This window comes from Ipomoea triloba, chromosome 11 (assembly GCF_003576645.1).
Source record: "Ipomoea triloba cultivar NCNSP0323 chromosome 11, ASM357664v1".
NCBI lineage: Eukaryota > Viridiplantae > Streptophyta > Magnoliopsida > Solanales > Convolvulaceae > Ipomoea > Ipomoea triloba.
The window spans coordinates 5,571,642-5,588,224 of NC_044926.1; the positions used below are offsets into that span (position 1 = coordinate 5,571,642).

The 16,583-nt window shown below is 35.8% G+C and overlaps 3 protein-coding genes across 8 annotated transcripts; 2 read left to right on the forward strand and 1 right to left on the reverse strand.

The window, feature by feature from the left end:
• The first annotated feature begins 1,130 nt into the window (after nt 1-1,130).
• LOC115997265 (uncharacterized membrane protein At1g16860-like) lies at nt 1,131-5,552 on the forward strand. Of its 5 annotated transcripts, none has more exons than XM_031236783.1 (5): nt 1,131-1,426; nt 2,930-3,821; nt 4,296-4,451; nt 4,641-4,852; nt 5,031-5,552. In XM_031236783.1, the coding sequence occupies exons 2-5, from the start codon at nt 2,955-2,957 to the stop codon at nt 5,221-5,223; spliced, it is 1,428 nt and encodes a 475-aa protein (XP_031092643.1). In that variant the 5' UTR covers nt 1,131-1,426; nt 2,930-2,954; the 3' UTR covers nt 5,224-5,552. The 5 variants fall into 5 exon arrangements, with proteins under 5 accessions (XP_031092643.1, XP_031092642.1, XP_031092646.1 ...); XM_031236782.1 differs by having other exon boundaries at nt 1,132-1,429; nt 2,932-3,821; XM_031236786.1 differs by lacking the exon at nt 1,131-1,426 and adding an exon at nt 1,445-1,473 and having other exon boundaries at nt 2,932-3,821.
• A 569-nt stretch (nt 5,553-6,121) lies between these two features.
• On the forward strand, nt 6,122-10,148 carry LOC115997531 (kelch repeat-containing protein At3g27220-like). Its single transcript, XM_031237104.1, has 7 exons — nt 6,122-6,567; nt 6,785-6,973; nt 7,455-7,684; nt 7,824-7,994; nt 8,603-8,708; nt 8,980-9,186; nt 9,572-10,148. The coding sequence occupies exons 1-7, from the start codon at nt 6,349-6,351 to the stop codon at nt 9,734-9,736; spliced, it is 1,287 nt and encodes a 428-aa protein (XP_031092964.1). The 5' UTR covers nt 6,122-6,348; the 3' UTR covers nt 9,737-10,148.
• Nucleotides 10,149-10,821: 673 nt separating this feature from the next.
• On the reverse strand, nt 10,822-14,627 carry LOC115995699. 2 transcript variants are annotated; one of them, XM_031234802.1, is made up of 9 exons: nt 14,162-14,627; nt 13,155-13,430; nt 12,959-13,061; nt 12,766-12,845; nt 12,609-12,686; nt 12,019-12,110; nt 11,557-11,668; nt 11,351-11,476; nt 10,822-11,261 (listed from the first exon to the last, which is right to left on the reverse strand). In XM_031234802.1, exons 1-9 carry the CDS (start codon nt 14,477-14,479, stop codon nt 11,124-11,126), a joined length of 1,323 nt encoding a protein of 440 aa, XP_031090662.1. In that variant the 5' UTR covers nt 14,480-14,627; the 3' UTR covers nt 10,822-11,123. The 2 variants fall into 2 exon arrangements, with proteins under 2 accessions (XP_031090662.1, XP_031090664.1); XM_031234804.1 differs by having other exon boundaries at nt 13,155-13,364; nt 14,162-14,607.
• Between the last annotated feature and the right edge of the window lie 1,956 nt (nt 14,628-16,583).

The following is a 16,583-nucleotide window of genomic DNA, read 5'->3' on the forward strand; positions in this document are numbered from 1 at the left end:
ACACGCTATAAAAGCAGCATGCTGACATGAAAAATGGAATCTACGTTTGTTAGGTGCAGCTGTATATGTAGTTTTTTTTTTCGTTCTTTCTTTTATAGTGATGATAATATGAAGATCAAATAGATGAATATTTTGTTGATGATGTGGAGAAGAAAACTCTTGTAAGGAACAAAATATATATCCCATGAGGAGGTGAAACATTATGTTATTGATGGACATTCTAACTGTAATACCTATTAAACAGATAAGAAGAAATAAAGTTAACTTTTAATGTAATAGTAAACATTTGATTATCTATATATACTAATGATATTGTATGTTAATATCACATCATATTATACAAACTTCTTGATATTAAATCGTCGATTATCTTGTATATTCAAAAAGAAATTTTACTACACTACAAATAACATGAGAGATAATATAGACATATTCTTTTTTGGTAAATTTATTGGGTCTTTCTCTGTCCGTTTAATGGTCCGGGTCCACCCATGTTCGCTCCGAGATAGACCTAAATTTTTTTATCATCTAGCATGAGTTTATATAATTAACTTGTTAACAAATTGACTAATTTATCATAATTGATATATACATTTTATGTTTTTTTTTTAATGTTACAATGTAGTATCTGCACTTACTGAAACACAAAGAGTTAATGTCTTTATCGAGTTTGAATATGTGACATCTCATTTAGGAGAATCACAATTATGCCACTTACATCTTATTTTATGTTTTTTTTGAATAAATCAAATGCACCACGTATCAGTATATCACGAATTATTATATTATTATTAAATATAATATTTGAAAAGATATATTTAGTAAAAGATAGTTTAAATAGCATGTTGTTGCTTTGATTAGGGCATCCAAACGACCAAAAGGCTCAAACTTTAACAGCAAATAGTAACAACAGGCTAAACAGCAGCGAGTGTAAAAGTAACAAAAACCCCCCATCGCAGGAGGAGCTGAAGATTGTACTACGCCGTAGGTTTTTTGTTTTTTCACTGTTTCTTTTGTTTTTCTTAATTACTCTCTTCCGTATCATATTCTTCACTCAGACAGTAATCTGTCACTTTCTTTCTCTCTATCTCTCACTATCACTCACCGTCACTTTCTCAATTTCATCTCACTACAAATTTACTGGCTTTTATGCTATACTATGTATTATTATTATATAATATTCAAAATATCGGAGTGATTCTTTGTATATAAACCCTAATAATGATTTTTCCTTTGCTTGTTGGTTTATTATCTGGGCTGGTGGTTATTGCCGGACGAGACAACCCACCAGTTGTTGCGGCTTTCTGAAGATTCATAGAGAGAGAAAGAAAGAGAGAGCTAACGGATGATGGGATCGCACTACAATCTAGTCTAGCTACTAGTACGAACAGACAAACGCGCACCTGACAAGTAACATTTTAAAAAAAAGGTACCTTCTACTCTCTTCAGATTTTTGATCTGCATCTTTCTCAGGTGTGTACAATAACTCAGATCTTTGCCTTTTTCCTTCTGCATATTTTTTTCTGTGACATTTCTACATTGTGGTTAGTTGTTTGGGATAAGAATTGTGAAATGGGAATTGCTCCTGGTGGCTTCATTTGGGATAGAATGTGCTTAAAGGAGTGAGGTCTTTTTGGTAAGTACCCGGAAGGAGCTTAAGAAATGGACTTTTCTTCAGTTCCCTGAATGGAAAAATTGAATCTTGGGCATTTCCAAGGAGTGGGGTGGGGGTGTAATTGCTGTTGGTTTCGAGTTCTCTTTCTCAGAAAACTTGGGTTGTTTTTAGTTATTTGGCTGTTCTGATCTTGTGATTTTAATTTCATTTGAGCTCCATTTGGATTTTAAACCCCAGATTTGGTGCAGAGTTTATGAATTGATTATTTGTTTCAGATCTTAGTGCAAAGATCCAATAATTCTAAAAGCCACCTTACTAAGTTTATGTGATCATACATTAGGTGTCATTTGGAGTGCCTTCTATATGATGTGGATAAATGGGAGTGTAATCATCATCTAAAATCCTTCATCTGGTTACATTCATTGAAAGATTTGGAGAACTTTAGGAGCTTTCCATTTACAGTCTCTCACTTTTATTTTATTTTCCCTGTTTACTGGTTCAAAGTTAAGGTGAATTCTTTTTATTTGGGCTTCTTTCTGGATGCTTAGTATCAACTTTGTCAGCCTTCTCTCGTCCTCTGGCTTACACTAGGTTAGCAATGTTCTGGCTTTACTTGGTTATATTGGTTTCTTTATCCATTTTTTCTTGCTTGAAGGATAGTTAAATAAATAAATAAAACTCCAGATGGCTTGTTGAGTTTGTTTCCTTCCCTGATATTGTTTGAAGATTTTCTTTATTAACAATGTAAAAGATTATGTTGTTGGACAAGGATTATTTGAATTATTTGCCTTTTCCTTTTAAGATCTTGTCAAAAATTTTTTGTTTGCTTTGTGAAAAGTACATTTCATATTTATTTTGCTATTAGGTGTTGTATCTGAAAGTTCGGTAGACAATTCGCTTGGCTGGTAATGCTTGCCTTATTAATTAAAGTTGGTAGTTGTTCTCTTCTCCTACTCTTCCTAGTTTACATATCAACATTTGCTATTTTGAATCTTAACTTGTATTTTTCTTTCCCATTTGAGGATAATGAGATTCTGATATTATGCCTATGATGCATATACACGCTCAAGTTTCTGTTTCTCACTTCGTAAGTTAGTGAATTTTCGACTCATGTGGATTCGTGAATGGGCCTTTATTGGTGTGTATATTCTCTTCCATATATTTTTATGCTCCGGAAGAAATTTATCTGATCTCAGAGCGTTTGACCTGTAGTTCATAGTAAAAGTCTTTCAAGTAATGCATAAATTTTGTTTGCAAGGTACTAATTAATGTCCAAGATTTGAGGCCCATAAGATATATTTTGTTTATACTCGCAGGGTTTGCTTCATAAGGTAGCTTGATGGGTTCTAGATTCCCATCTCACCAGCTCAGCAATGGGCTCTATGTGTCAGGTCGGCCTGAACAGCCAAAAGAAAGACCCCCAACAATGAGTTCGGTGGCCATGCCCTATACTGGTGGTGACATCAAGAAGTCTGGAGAACTTGGGAAAATGTTTGACATCCCTGTGGATGGCTCTAAGTCGAGAAAATCTGGGCCCATTTCTAATGCTCCTTCCAGAACTCATTCAGGACCTATCAATCCTAACGCTGCTGCCAGGGCCAGTTACTCCTCAGGTCCTTTTTCTTCCACAATGGTTACTGGTTCAGCTTCAATGAAGAAATCCAATTCTGGGCCTCTTAATAAGCATGGGGAGCCTATGAAAAAGGTGTCGGGACCTCAATCTGGTGGAGCAACTGGACGCCAAAACTCAGGTCCTCAACCGCCAGTTCTCCCAGCAACTGGTCTGATCACTTCCGGTCCCATCTCTTCTGGCCCACTAAATTCTTCTGGGGCACCAAGAAAGGTCTCTGGTCCATTGGATTCAATGGGCTCTATGAAAATGCACGGTCCTTCTATTGCCAACAACCAAGCTGTGACAACTCTTACCCAACATGATGAGTTCTCCTTCAGAAAGAACTTCCCTAAACCTATATTATGGGCAATGATTTTGCTATTTCTCATGGGCTTCATCGCCGGAGGGTTTATTCTTGGAGCTGTGCAGAATCCTATACTCTTAATCGTGGTTATTGTTCTATTTGCTATTGTTGCAGCTCTATTCATATGGAACTCTTGGTGGGGAAAAAGAGCTATCATCGGTTTCATTGCTCAATATCCAGATGCTGAATTAAGAACTGCAAAAAATGGGCAATATGTCAAGGTTTCTGGGGTAAGTGCTTTCACCAACAATAATGAGAAATTCAATTAGTTGAGTGGCACTGTGTTAGCTTTTGCATCCCAAACTAAGGTGGAAAATTTGTAAATAGAAATGGAGATCTGCACTATGAAGCATGTTAAGAGGCCCGCATTGAAAAAAATAAGAGAGAACATAGGGGTTTATAAGGTCATGGGTTAGACTAGCTAATTGATTGGATTCAGTCTTTTAGTGTGGTTTGGCCTCTGTGCATTATAGCCCAATTGAGTGATCCTGACCCAATCTTAGATTATAGCAAAACAAATATATTTTATATTTTATTGCCTTAGTTGGAATGTGGAAATCTGCATCATGTGACACTATGTCAGCTCGTCCCAAATCTTAGGTGTATATATAGACCATGGAATGTATTTTCTAATTGTTACCTTAATTGGAGCATATAAGTGTGCAGTACAATGACTGAGTCATGGTGCATTGTCTTTTGTAAAGGTGGTAACTTGCGGAAATGTGCCTCTCGAATCATCTTTCCAGAAGGTTCCTAGGTGTGTGTATACATCTACAAGTTTATACGAGTATCGAGGTTGGGATTCAAAAGCTGCAAATCCTACACATCGTCGCTTTACATGGGGGATTAGATCATCAGAAGTGAGTTGCTACATAACTCTCAGCTAATTGTTATGTTTAATTTCATCCTATGCACTCACCGAAACAACTTTGAGACTATTTATATTTAAATCTCGAGCAGCCTGCTATATTATAAAAAAAAAAAAAAGATATTAACTCTTTTGAGTTAAAGATTTTGGCCTGATTTTTTGTCCATATATATTTTTACAGAAGCACGTGGTCGATTTCTACATCTCTGATTTCCAGTCTGGATTGAGGGCGTTGGTTAAGACTGGCTGTGGGGCAAAAACCACTGCCTATGTGGAGGAGTCTGTGGTTGTTGATGTCAATCCTTCAAATAAGGACTCATCCCCAGAATTTACCAGGTGGTTGGGGGAGAGAAATCTCTCAAGTGATGATCGTATAATGCGATTGAAGGAAGGGTATAGTTTTTCTCCTCTCATAGCTGCTTTTTTTCCTCTTCTTCTTTGAATAAGAGAACTTTAGAAAATAGTCTAAATAGTTTGCAGTGGAATTTGCCTCTTTTATTCCTTATGACTGTTTCACCGATTTACGAGAGGTGGTCAGGGATGGATGCTAACTTCATTGCCATTTCGGTAGGTATATCAAAGAAGGAAGCACAGTGAGTGTAATGGGAGTCGTACAAAGGAACGAGAACGTCCTTATGATTGTCCCTCCTCCTGAACCATTCACGACCGGATGTCAGTGGATGAAATGCATTTTCCCCGCTAGCCTTGAGGGCATCGTGTTGAGATATGAAGATGCATCAAAAACAGATGTCATTCCGGTTTGACACACAAACAAACAGCATGTGCATCGTAAATTTTTCTGGAGTTCATGCTAAAAATAGTTTGGTCAGTTGTGGTATAGATGGTGGTGGTGGTGACAGTGCAAGTGATGATGCGTTTATATAGTTGATATCTAATTTTCTGTATAGTTAGTAGGTTTTTTGTTTTTGTTTTTGTTTTTGATTTTCTTTTTCTGGGAAGATTTTGTAATGGAGAGTGATTAAAAATGCTTGGGAATGCAAATGTGTTACATGTTTGAGCACATTGTGATCATGCCGGAACCAAGTTTATGTTGGTTCTTTTTGTATCATATGAGAAAATCTTTTGGCGTTTAGTGTCAAACTTTCAATATTCACATGAGATAGTAATCAATTAATATGAAAGAGTTATGAACTGGTAAACAATATTTTAAGGTAAATTATATCTTTCACTTGGAACTTCTCATGATCTTAAGTTGCTAAGCTACTCCCCATAATAGGTTGTTCCCCTCCCTCCGTGATAAGTTGTTCTCCCAATGGAAGTCAAACACGTGAAATATTGTGATCGTGAAATATTGTGATTACCAAATTAATGACAAGATCTTTTTTGAATGACAGGTGAAACCTGCAACTACTATTTGATAGTGTATATAAGCTCAACTCGCTGAGCTAAATTAGCATAATTCACCAATAATTGATCAAATCAAGAATATTAATAAGACACTCTTACTAAGAATCGAAATTATAATCTTATATTTATCAAACCAATCTTACTCCATTTTGTTACCTACTTTAAATTTTCGAGCAATCATAAAGATGTAAGAGTTGTGATTGAAGAAAAATTAATCAAATAGAATTAAATGTTTAAAAAATTGTATGATTACATTAAAAAGGGTACATTTTACCCGTAAAATATAGTGTTCACATAATCTTCTCCTTGACTGATTGCTTGCCTATCAACTCCCATCCCAAGTAGAAGTGAGGAACAACAACTCTTCTGTTTATTTTGTTATGCAGTTGTGATTTCATACGCAGAATTGAAGACAAGAAGCAGAAAGTTTTGGAGGAATTTATGTTCAGTACTCACATTTACATCTAAGATTATCGTAGCAGGTAAATAATCAGTAGAGGCGAGGGCGAGCAGCTGATGAGATGAGATTGGGCGGCAGAGCAGCTGCCGGAAAACCCAGAACAACCAAGTTGGTGTTTGTGTGCGTAGGGCTGTTAGGGGCGGCTCTCGTGGCAGATCTGCTCTGGGCTTCCTCTACTTCTTCATCTTCCTCCGCCGCCTTCAGTAATTGGGCTGTCCCGGAATCCAGTAATGTCATCTTCCCAAATCAGACTAACAACTTCCCTAACCCTAACCCTAAGGTAGCTTATTCAGACAAATCTATCTTTTCCTTTGTTCCCATTTTGTTTGTTTTTATTAGTTATTCAGAGGAATGTGGACATTTTGCTCATTTTTCATGCCCATTCTGTTTAAATAAGCTTGTATTTTGCTGCATAGTTGATGGGTTATCACTTGAGATTCTAATTTTTGAGATGCTTCTGGATCTGGTGGCTCAAAACTGGCATTCTTCATTCACAGGATTCGGCCAAGGAGGGTAAAAAAGATGGCACTAAAGAGAGGAAATTGTCTGCTACCTTTGCAGATTTGCCAGCCCCCGAGTTAAAGTGGGAGAAGATGGCTTTTGCACCCGTGCCTCGTCTTGATGGTGCAGCCATACAAATCAAGAACCTTCTTTTTGTCTTTGCTGGATATGGAACCATTGATTCTGTGAGGATACCAACTGCTTATTTTTCTGTTTTCTTGCAGCTGAGCATATGCTTAGCCTTGTTGGTTTTGATTCTCTTCATTTTAGTGTTATTGTTTGGAGAAGTTGAGATGATATTTGCCTTTTGTAATCCATCTTTAATCTACAAACAATTACTAAACCTGCCTGACTTGGACACTATTGAATTTATTAATCTTTACATAGAATTTCAAAATTGAAATACGATGACTTGCCAAATGTAGGATTCTATGCCCATGTGTTTTTTAGCTGCTTTAGGGTGGCAAACTTTCGGTACTTAGAGTTTGGTTTGTCATGAGAACACATCAGAAATATCAAATGCAGGCATTGTTTTACTAGTTCTAAATTTATAATTAATTATGGTGTGTCACAAAGCAACTTTCCAAAATTGAATCTATTATTGCATTCTTGAACTCAGTCTCGGGAAAAAGGTGATGGCCTCAAGTGTATTCTTTCATGTAACAGGTTCATTCTCATGTTGATATATACAACTTCACAGATAACACGTGGGGAGGGAGGTTTGATATGCCCAAAGAAATGGCCCATTCACATTTGGGTATGGTAACAGATGGCAGATATATTTATGTTGTCACTGGACAATATGGTCCCCAGTGTAGAGGCCCTACAGCACACACGTTTGTGCTGGACACCGAGACAAAGCAATGGAAAGACATGCCTCCTCTGCCAGTCCCGAGGTAAGAAGATTTCTATCAATTTGTTACATGTAAGAATTCAAATTACATATATTTAAGTTAATTGCAAGGAGATGTATCATGAATATTGAGACATTTGGATTCTATATGAATATGAAGGTTATTAAGAAATGAATTTCAGGTATGCACCTGCAACAACACTTTGGAAAGGCAGGCTTCACGTCATGGGTGGGAGTAAAGAAAACCGATATACTCCAGGATTAGAGCATTGGAGTATTGCAGTTAAAGATGGAAAAGTTTTAGAAACAGAGTGGAGGTCTGAGATTCCCATTCCTCGTGGTGGGCCCCATAGGTATTTTTAACTTTCTCATATTAAGAGTGACTCTAAAGTGCATGTATTTCTCTAGTGGATTTGCTATTGAGATGTTTTGTAATCAATTTTTTCACTTCAAGATTTAAAATTCTTAAGAGATTTTTATCCTCAAGGATGGTCTCTTGCCTGCCCTCAAAAACCTCCTCTGAAGGGGCAAACGGAGGGTGTAGAGATATAATCTGGATCTACATACAGTCAAATGCATGAAAACTAATAGGAAGATTTTCCCCGAGTAATTTCCAGTACATTGGGCAGTTGATAGTGATTTTAATTAAGTGCCTTCACACACTACACAAGGTTAGACAATTTCTTTTGTACCAAAGTTAGCCTTTGGTCTATCGAACTTTATGAAGTAGTTACTTGCATTTAGATCTTGTAAGGACGTAAACTGCAAGAATGACTCCCCTTTTAATATTGTCCAGAAAAGTGACAATGTGCAGGGATTATTTGTTATTTTGTTTGGCTTTCTTATATTATTGCAGACAATCTGCTACCAAGGAAATTTTTTAAGCGCCAGAAGCCCAGAAGACATCTATGTTTGACTTCTTCATCATCTGATTGAATAATTTTTTGCAAATGTCATGCAGGGCTTGTGTTGTGTTTGATGATCGACTTTATGTTATTGGTGGTCAAGAAGGTGATTTTATGGCCAAACCAGGATCACCCATTTTCAAATGCTCCCGTCGAAATGAGGTAATCTCACCAGTACATTAATAGTCTGATCGTATAGTCTTTAATTGTAAATGTTTTCCATCTTCATTCTAAGGATTCGTTCACTACTGCTGCTACTTCGGTTGAAGTGTTGAACCATGACTTGACTTTGTTATAGAAAATTGGTTTAGGATCAACCTTTCCCAATTCTCACACATCTTTCAAAATTTCTAGTGGACGATTCTGAGATGAAAAGATTTGTTTGCTTGATGCTCTTGGGATTGTTTATGACCACGTAAATTGGACTTTCCAGGTTGTATATGATGACGTTTACATGCTAGATGATGATATGAAGTGGAAAGTGTTGCCTCCAATGCCCAAGCCAGATTCACATATCGAGTTTGCCTGGACAATAGTTAACAGATCAATTTTTATTGCTGGAGGAACAACGGAGAAGCACCCAGAAACCAAAAAGATGACACTTGTTGGAGAAGTGTTGAAGTTTCACTTTGATACACAGGTCACCTCTTTATCCATTATGTGAATTGCAGAGGGTTCATATCATTTTACATTTAACAACATAACTACAATCATTCTACAAAGATGTCTGAATGTCACCTTCCTGAATTTTTTTTTATATTTTTACTCGATCCATGCAGACCATGCCCGCCTTTTCTGTATTTGGTTATGTTTTAAAACGAAGAGATCTTGGTCATCCGATTGGATCAAGGTCTCACTTTCTGAGGCAAATGGTCTTTTTTTTTTTTCTTTTTTCTTTTTTCTTTTTTCTTCTGATCTATCTTAAAATTCATCATCTAGCCAGAAAAGTGACATGTTAAACTCAAACGCATGAAATACCTTTGTTTTTTTGTTTTGTTTCTAACAACGATTTGTAACCATTACAGAAATGGGAGGTTGTTGGGAAACTTCCTTACCGTGTGAAAACCACTCTAGTTGGATTCTGGGATGGATGGTTATACTTTACATCAGGACAACGAGACAGAGGGCCTGATGATCCCGCACCAAAAAAGGTTATTGGAGAGATGTGGAGAACGAAGTTGAAGTTATGAACCTTTTCACATATTTCATTGGTAAATTTTGGTCCCCATTGATCAAATATAGAATGTACCAACACAATTGCCCCAGATTTGAGAGAGAATGGAGGGGATGAAAGAAATTGACAACAGCTGTATATTCATTTGTAATATTATTTGTGCCTACATTAACCATTTAAATCAGTCCATTTTTTGAGCTTTTTGTATCATTGAAACTGCCCCTTCTTGTAGACTTGTTATCTTGATGCCTTGTGACATTATGAGATGTCTGTCATAGGTACCAAAAGAGAGTTCAGAGAATGCTAAATCAATCCTAGGTTCATGTCTGCATTGCAGGTCAATTTTACTGGATGCAAAAACCAAGAATGTATTGATCAAATGATATTATGAATGATATCCACCTTGCACTGTGGATCTTAATCCAAAATGATATTCAATATACCTATTTTGCAAGGTGAATATTTATCCACATCAAAATCGAGATTGACATGCAACAAGTTCTAGTTATATGGGATTTAACGATCCCACCAATTTTTTTTTTGAGTACTACTGACTCTGTTACAATGTAGTATCTGTTCATAGCTACTTTCTCAATCTACTGAAGCACAAAGAGTCAATAAAGGCTCAAACCCACTTCCATCATCCATGTAGGAGTGTGAACCGGGACACCGGGTGCCACTAGACCACAAGTTCATTGGCAACGATTCCACCAATTTAATTTCTCAAAAATATAATTACAAAATGTGCTTGCCAAAAACAATCCATGTCTGATGTTCAAACATGTTTTTGTCTGATCTTTCAAAAAAAAAAATTCATTCTCTTCATAACGAAAAAGAAATAGAGAGAACCAATAAAGATTTCTTTTTCTCGATTCAGCCCCTGGTGTTGAATACCTTATTCAATATTTTTTTTATTAAATCTGTACGAGTCAATAGAAAAAGAAAATCCATTATGATACACAAGATCCAACTCAGTTATTTATATAGTAAATAGATATGCTATTTCTTGCAATCTCTCTTATGAGAAATATAATAACAAGCATTTGGTTGCCACATGCAAACAACAAAAATCTCCTGTGACTTACTTTTTCCCAAATACCCTGAAAAACAATGTTTCATGAACTGTATTCACGGATTTAAGATTCTATAGTCTAACAACATAAGCCGATGATCGACTTTGTATAACAGGATTTATAAAGTTGAGTTACATTCCCATAGGATGTACAAGAAAGAATTGTACAAAACTCACTATACATCCCTTTCTTGCTCTTGAAACTATTATTTGGAATGTTTTGTTACTAATAAAACAGATTTATTACCATCAAAGTTTAATGGCCTGATTCTTGTTAGTTCTTATATTATCCCATATTGGATATATAACAATTACTTGATAATTTCTAATGTCACAAGCTCCCCTGCAGATTTTCATTTCCGCAAATGATAAACTTGCCTTTATCCATCAATTTCCACAGCGCTTCTTTGGCTTCTTCAAGCGTTTCGACCGAATGGTCTGCTTCGAATGACATCCTCTGAATGTTGAACTGCAGCAGAGCTCGGGAAAGTTAGCGAGCAAATGTAAGACCCACGCAAACAGGGACAATGAAAACGAGGAGCATAGGAATGTACGTACCTGTGCTCCTTGGCGGACACGGATGTCGGTCCCCTTACTGTCTATCGATATCAGAGCCACATCATCCACCTCAGCTTCTCGGGACAAAAGCTCTTTAAGTGGCTTTGAAAACACAGCGTTCAATTCCTGTAACAATAGAGAACATCACTCGCATACACGAACAATTACTCCGTACATCGTTTTTAACTTTTGAGCATTAACCATACCTTGAGGTATTGTTCACCCCCATGAACAGCAATTTTGTCGGGCTCAAGGGCCTCGTATTCCTTGACATCAACCCAAGCAACAGTTCCAAAACCTCCAATGAAGTATATATCACTGTTGTGAAGTATGCAGTAAGTTATTCAAAGTAAAAAAGAAAACTGGGGACCATGAACGCATATATGGCTTAAAATACTTTTCATTAACAGTACGTTGCATTTATAGGGGATTCACACGTAACGTGTAAGTTTGAATATCAGGCAACTTAGCAAAGAGAAAAGAGGATTATAAACTCTGACCCGAGAACTGCAGAGATTGAATAGTTCAAGATCTTACCAAAGCAAGAGAGATGAGCTTTGGAAGCCTAATACTTGCCAATGCACTAAAATTCAGTATGAGCATTTTCTGATTCCACGGCTTTTTTTTTTTTCAAGGATAAAAATAGTGACTTTTAAACATGTACTAACCTTATACTTTCCATCCTGAAGTAATAAAAGTTTGCCCACTGTTGTGAAGAACCTTGTTGATGCTTTGCTGTGTACTGCTTATGAGCCCACTCCTAGGAAAGACGGAAAAGACAACTGTCAGCTTACAGACATCCACATGAGAATTTTTTCTTACAATAAGTGACAAAATCAGAAGAAATACTACAATAAGGATAGGAGTAAACGAAGTTTATTCCACTTCTGGTCATTCGATTATAGTGGCATTCCACTTTTATTCATTAACTTAAAAAATGTTTCACTTTTAGTTAAAACTGTCCAAAGTGCCCTCAAATGCAGCGGAATGAAGGTTTGTTAAGTTTTTACAAATTGTGGGCATCTAAGATGTTTTGGACCAAAAGTAAACGTTTTCAAAGTCAAAGACTAAAAGTGGAAAAAATCAAAGTTGATCAAAAGCAAAAATAACATCATAGTGAAGTGACCGAAAGTAGAATAAACTCATAATAATTACACCAACAAAAAGGCTATTGCACAGTGCATAATCATATCTGGAAGAAGACAATAATTTCAGGTATAAAAACTTTAATTACTATATAAAGAATAAAGGCATCCACCTGTTGATCTTCGGGAAGAGGATAGATGTCGCCGAATATCGTTACTCTAGCATTTGACAAGCCAGTCCATCCAGGAACCTGAAAAGCCAAATGATCAAACCAACAAGGGCAACACATAACATATAAATTCTAAGTCTTTTGATATCAAACTGCTAACCTGCACAACCAATGTACACCTTGGTTCGCCTATCAAATTTCGGGTGTGTATAGCTAATGGTGATAATAAAAATATTGGGTCTGCAGAAAAAAATTAAAGATCTATGTCAGAGAACTGCAGAGGATTGGAATAGCACATCAAGTTAGTACATCTATGTTGGAATATCGATGTGCCAAAAGTTCAAGTGACTTACGTCCCATAGGGTCGGTAGCAAAGTCTACAAGTGAACCAAATGGATAACCTTCTCGTCGATGATGCATTTTGGACATCACTGTGCACAAATGAGCAAACCTGGCCTACAGAATTGCAAGATAGAGAAGAGAGTATCGAATTGCTCCAGATTATGCATTTCTTGCCTATCTATCTAATACTCATAGCAAGAACCTTACCTGCTCCATAAGATTGCGAACTGCTAATGCAGGTTTGTGTAGACCATGAGCCGAGGTTGCACTTTGCACGCCGCCTGATATTGGAGCTCTGAAAAGCCCGGCTCTCGTACCTCCCCCTGCTGTGTTTCCGAGTGAGACTTGAGGAGGCAATACCACTTTAGGCATTTCATTTAAATTTAATTCACTTGTTTGTTTCCCATCAGGATTACCCTTCAGAATACGAGAGAGTCCATCACAACAAAGCTGAAGTAGCCATTTGACATTTCCACTAAAATACTATATAATGAAAAACCATGTCACTGGAAGTATAAAAACACCAGATTTTCAAACCTCCATTTATGTGACTAATAATTTCTCCCTGCCTGTTAGGATGTATTAAACAACAACATATTCCATCATGGAGCAAGAAAAAATGAGAACACAATACATTACTAAACAAAAAAAATTATAGCTCAATCATTATGTTCACATATTTTTTTGAGTACTATTGACTTTGTTACAATGTAGTATCTGTTCATAACTACTTTCCTCAACCTACTGAAGCACAAAGAGTCAATATCCGTCCACCGAGGCATAAACCAACAACCTCTATGGGAGTGCAACTTGGTGTCGCTAGACCAGAAGGTCTTGGCTCAATCATTATGTTCACATTTAGTTAATAAGAATAAGCAAACATGACTAAGAAACAAGTACTTTAGTGTGCTTTTCATTTCCCCTCTCAAATAACAAAGAGGTAGGGAAGAGAAAACACATGATGCTTGAATAACTTTATAACAATACCCATAACCTATACTTCAAAATCTGACAGTCTCATTGTCAAACAATTCATAAAAGGATTAAAAGCAATTCCAGAGTTAAGCTGGTAAGATAAGCATGTCCAAAGATACAATCTTTATACTCACCCCCAGAAAATTTCAGCAAGAATGGATATATAAAAAGAAGCAGAGGATTCAAACAGAGAACCAAAGTCAACTAAAGCTGAATAAATTTATGAATGCGGCGGCTACCTGTGGAAAAGAAAGCGCTCCTTCAGAATCCAAACTTTCGGACTCGAGTTGATGATTTTTCTCTTCCCCTTCTTTATCGTCGTCGCTGCCGCTCCCGCCGGCGGCGGAAAGGCCTTGGCGAGCAAGCGCCGGAATTCTAGAGGCGGAGGAGTTGGCGATGGAGCAGGACACACTTAAACTTGACTTCAGATTGCCGCTATTACAAAAAGCAAGTGTTCTGGGAGATTGGAAGGGCGAATGGGTCTCCGGAAACCTGGGGACGAAATTGGAGCTCGAAATGGCATCCATGGAGGAAGAAAGAGAGAGTGAAGGCGCCATTTCTACCCTATACAATCTGTACAATAATATCTATATTATGTATGTGTATAAAAGTCTGGAATTTGAGAGAATCAGAATGATACTGGAAATACAAAGTTGATTGGGAAAGAGCATTATATATTATATTATATTATATTATATATATAATGCGTATAATAAAGGCGAAAGCTTTTGGTGCTGCGGCAAAGCGAAGTTTTGCAAATTCCACTGCAGAGACAGCCGTACAGGTTTCTGGAGAAAGGTGGTAGTGTCATGGTGCGACAGTTTCTGTTTGGGCCACACGGAGCCCACTAAAGTACGGCCCAAACACTGTCGGCCCAATTCCTCCCCAAAAAAAAAACCTTGGAATTGTCCAACATTTATAATGTCAATCATTATTGCATCAACCATGATCCACACAATTATGTGAACCATAAATAAAAAATATATTTTTAATATATTAAAAATACATTATTTTTATATATAAAGTACATTATTTAAGTACTGAAGGTACATTATTTTATATACACTATCAAATGATGTACCTTCCGTACAAAAATAATGTATTTTTAGTATAATAAAAATGTACTACCATGATTCATGCAATAATTTGCCTTATAATGTTGGTTTGCTGAAAACTGTTTTTCTAGAAAGATTCCTTTTTTAATTGAGAATAACATATTTTACTTTGTTTGGTCGGTGAGAAAATTTATTCTATTGAAAATGAATTTCTTTTCCTCCTTTATAGTGTGTTTGGTTTATGAATGGGATGGGGCAATGAATATAATGGGAATTTCACTCCATTATTTGGTTCGTTTGATGACTTGACTTTAAAATTTATATTATATTGTTTTATTATATTAAACAATTAAAAAAACATTACAATAAGCACTCAAAAGATAAAATTATCCTTCATAATAATAGAGTACTCTAGATTTATAATATTGCACTCATATGTGTCCACTATTTGTTATCAACGGATGCATTATCACGCTTTCTTTTTTTTTTTTTGAAAACTATCACGCGTTTTTAAATGCATTATAATAATTACAGAATTATTACTGCTAATTATTATTATTATTGTGCTTTTATAATAATTATTTCCAATAACTTATTTTTAAGTAACTAAGTTGAATCAATATTTCAAAATTTTGTTTTTCATGTAATTTAAATTTAACTTATTTTATTCTCAATTCATTTTCAAGAATCAAATGGACCGTAAAATTTTGACAATTTAATAACAAATATTTGTATTTTATACTACATGTTGCAAATAGTTTATGAACGAAAAATAGTGACACCATAATTAAGGGGTAAAACATGTTATTTTTCCTTTCAAAATATTATACTCTCTAATCCGCAATAATATTAAAAAATTGATTGGAAACAATTTTGCTGAGTTAGCTATTTGTTAGCATACAATTTATTATATTATTATTTTGGCAAAAACTTGTGTGAGCCCGTCTCACCATGAGACGGGTCGGTTCGGGCCGGGTCAAGCTACAAAAGTAACACTTATATGCACAAATGTCATACTTATATGCTCAAATGTAATACTAATTAGGAATAGAATTTTTGTTACTTATAAGGGTAAATGTAATACTTTTAAGGGAAAATACAATACTTTTACATTTCGATTTAAAAGTATTACATTTTTCCACAAAAGTATTATATTTGCCCTTATAAGTAAGGGGCACTTGTCAACATTACTTATTATGAAAAATGTATTACTTTTTCTCTAATAAGTATCAAAAATTGTATTCTTGATTAGTGTTATATTTGAGTATATAAGTATGATATTTGCACATATAAGTATGACATTTGTATAGTGTTTTGACCCGACCCGACCCGTCTCACGAATAAGGATCCGTGAGATGGTCTCACACAAGTGTGACCCTATTATTTTTTAAAAATATTTTAACATCCACGTTACTCGTCACATACAAAATTTAAAATTTACATGTACTTATCATAACAATTATAGAGAAATTAATTTATATTTAGCAATTTAAACAATTTTTTTTACCAAGTACCTGGTGGTTTGATGACGTCTTTGTTATTATTTCAAATGAAAAGTTACAAGTTCGAGTTATTTTTTAATTATTTAATGATTATGGTTGTTACT

Excerpts from the sequence above, each read along its gene's own strand:
- LOC115997265 (XM_031236783.1), top strand. The coding sequence starts at position 2,955 with ATGGGTTCTAGATTCCCATCTCACCAGCTCAGCAATGGGCTCTATGTG. Across the intron at positions 4,452-4,640 it reads GGGGGATTAGATCATCAGAA|AAGCACGTGGTCGATTTCTA; the intron begins GTGAGTTGCTAC and ends ATATTTTTACAG. Across the intron at positions 4,853-5,030 it reads ATAATGCGATTGAAGGAAGG|GTATATCAAAGAAGGAAGCA; the intron begins GTATAGTTTTTC and ends CCATTTCGGTAG.
- LOC115997531 (XM_031237104.1), top strand. The coding sequence starts at position 6,349 with ATGAGATTGGGCGGCAGAGCAGCTGCCGGAAAACCCAGAACAACCAAG. Across the intron at positions 6,568-6,784 it reads TCCCTAACCCTAACCCTAAG|GATTCGGCCAAGGAGGGTAA; the intron begins GTAGCTTATTCA and ends CTTCATTCACAG. Across the intron at positions 7,685-7,823 it reads CCTCCTCTGCCAGTCCCGAG|GTATGCACCTGCAACAACAC; the intron begins GTAAGAAGATTT and ends AATGAATTTCAG.
- LOC115995699 (XM_031234802.1), bottom strand. The coding sequence starts at position 14,479 with ATGGCGCCTTCACTCTCTCTTTCTTCCTCCATGGATGCCATTTCGAGC. Across the intron at positions 13,431-14,161 it reads GAGCGCTTTCTTTTCCACAG|TATTTTAGTGGAAATGTCAA; the intron begins GTAGCCGCCGCA and ends TTCATTATATAG. Across the intron at positions 12,111-12,608 it reads CTCTTCCCGAAGATCAACAG|GAGTGGGCTCATAAGCAGTA; the intron begins GTGGATGCCTTT and ends CGTCTTTCCTAG.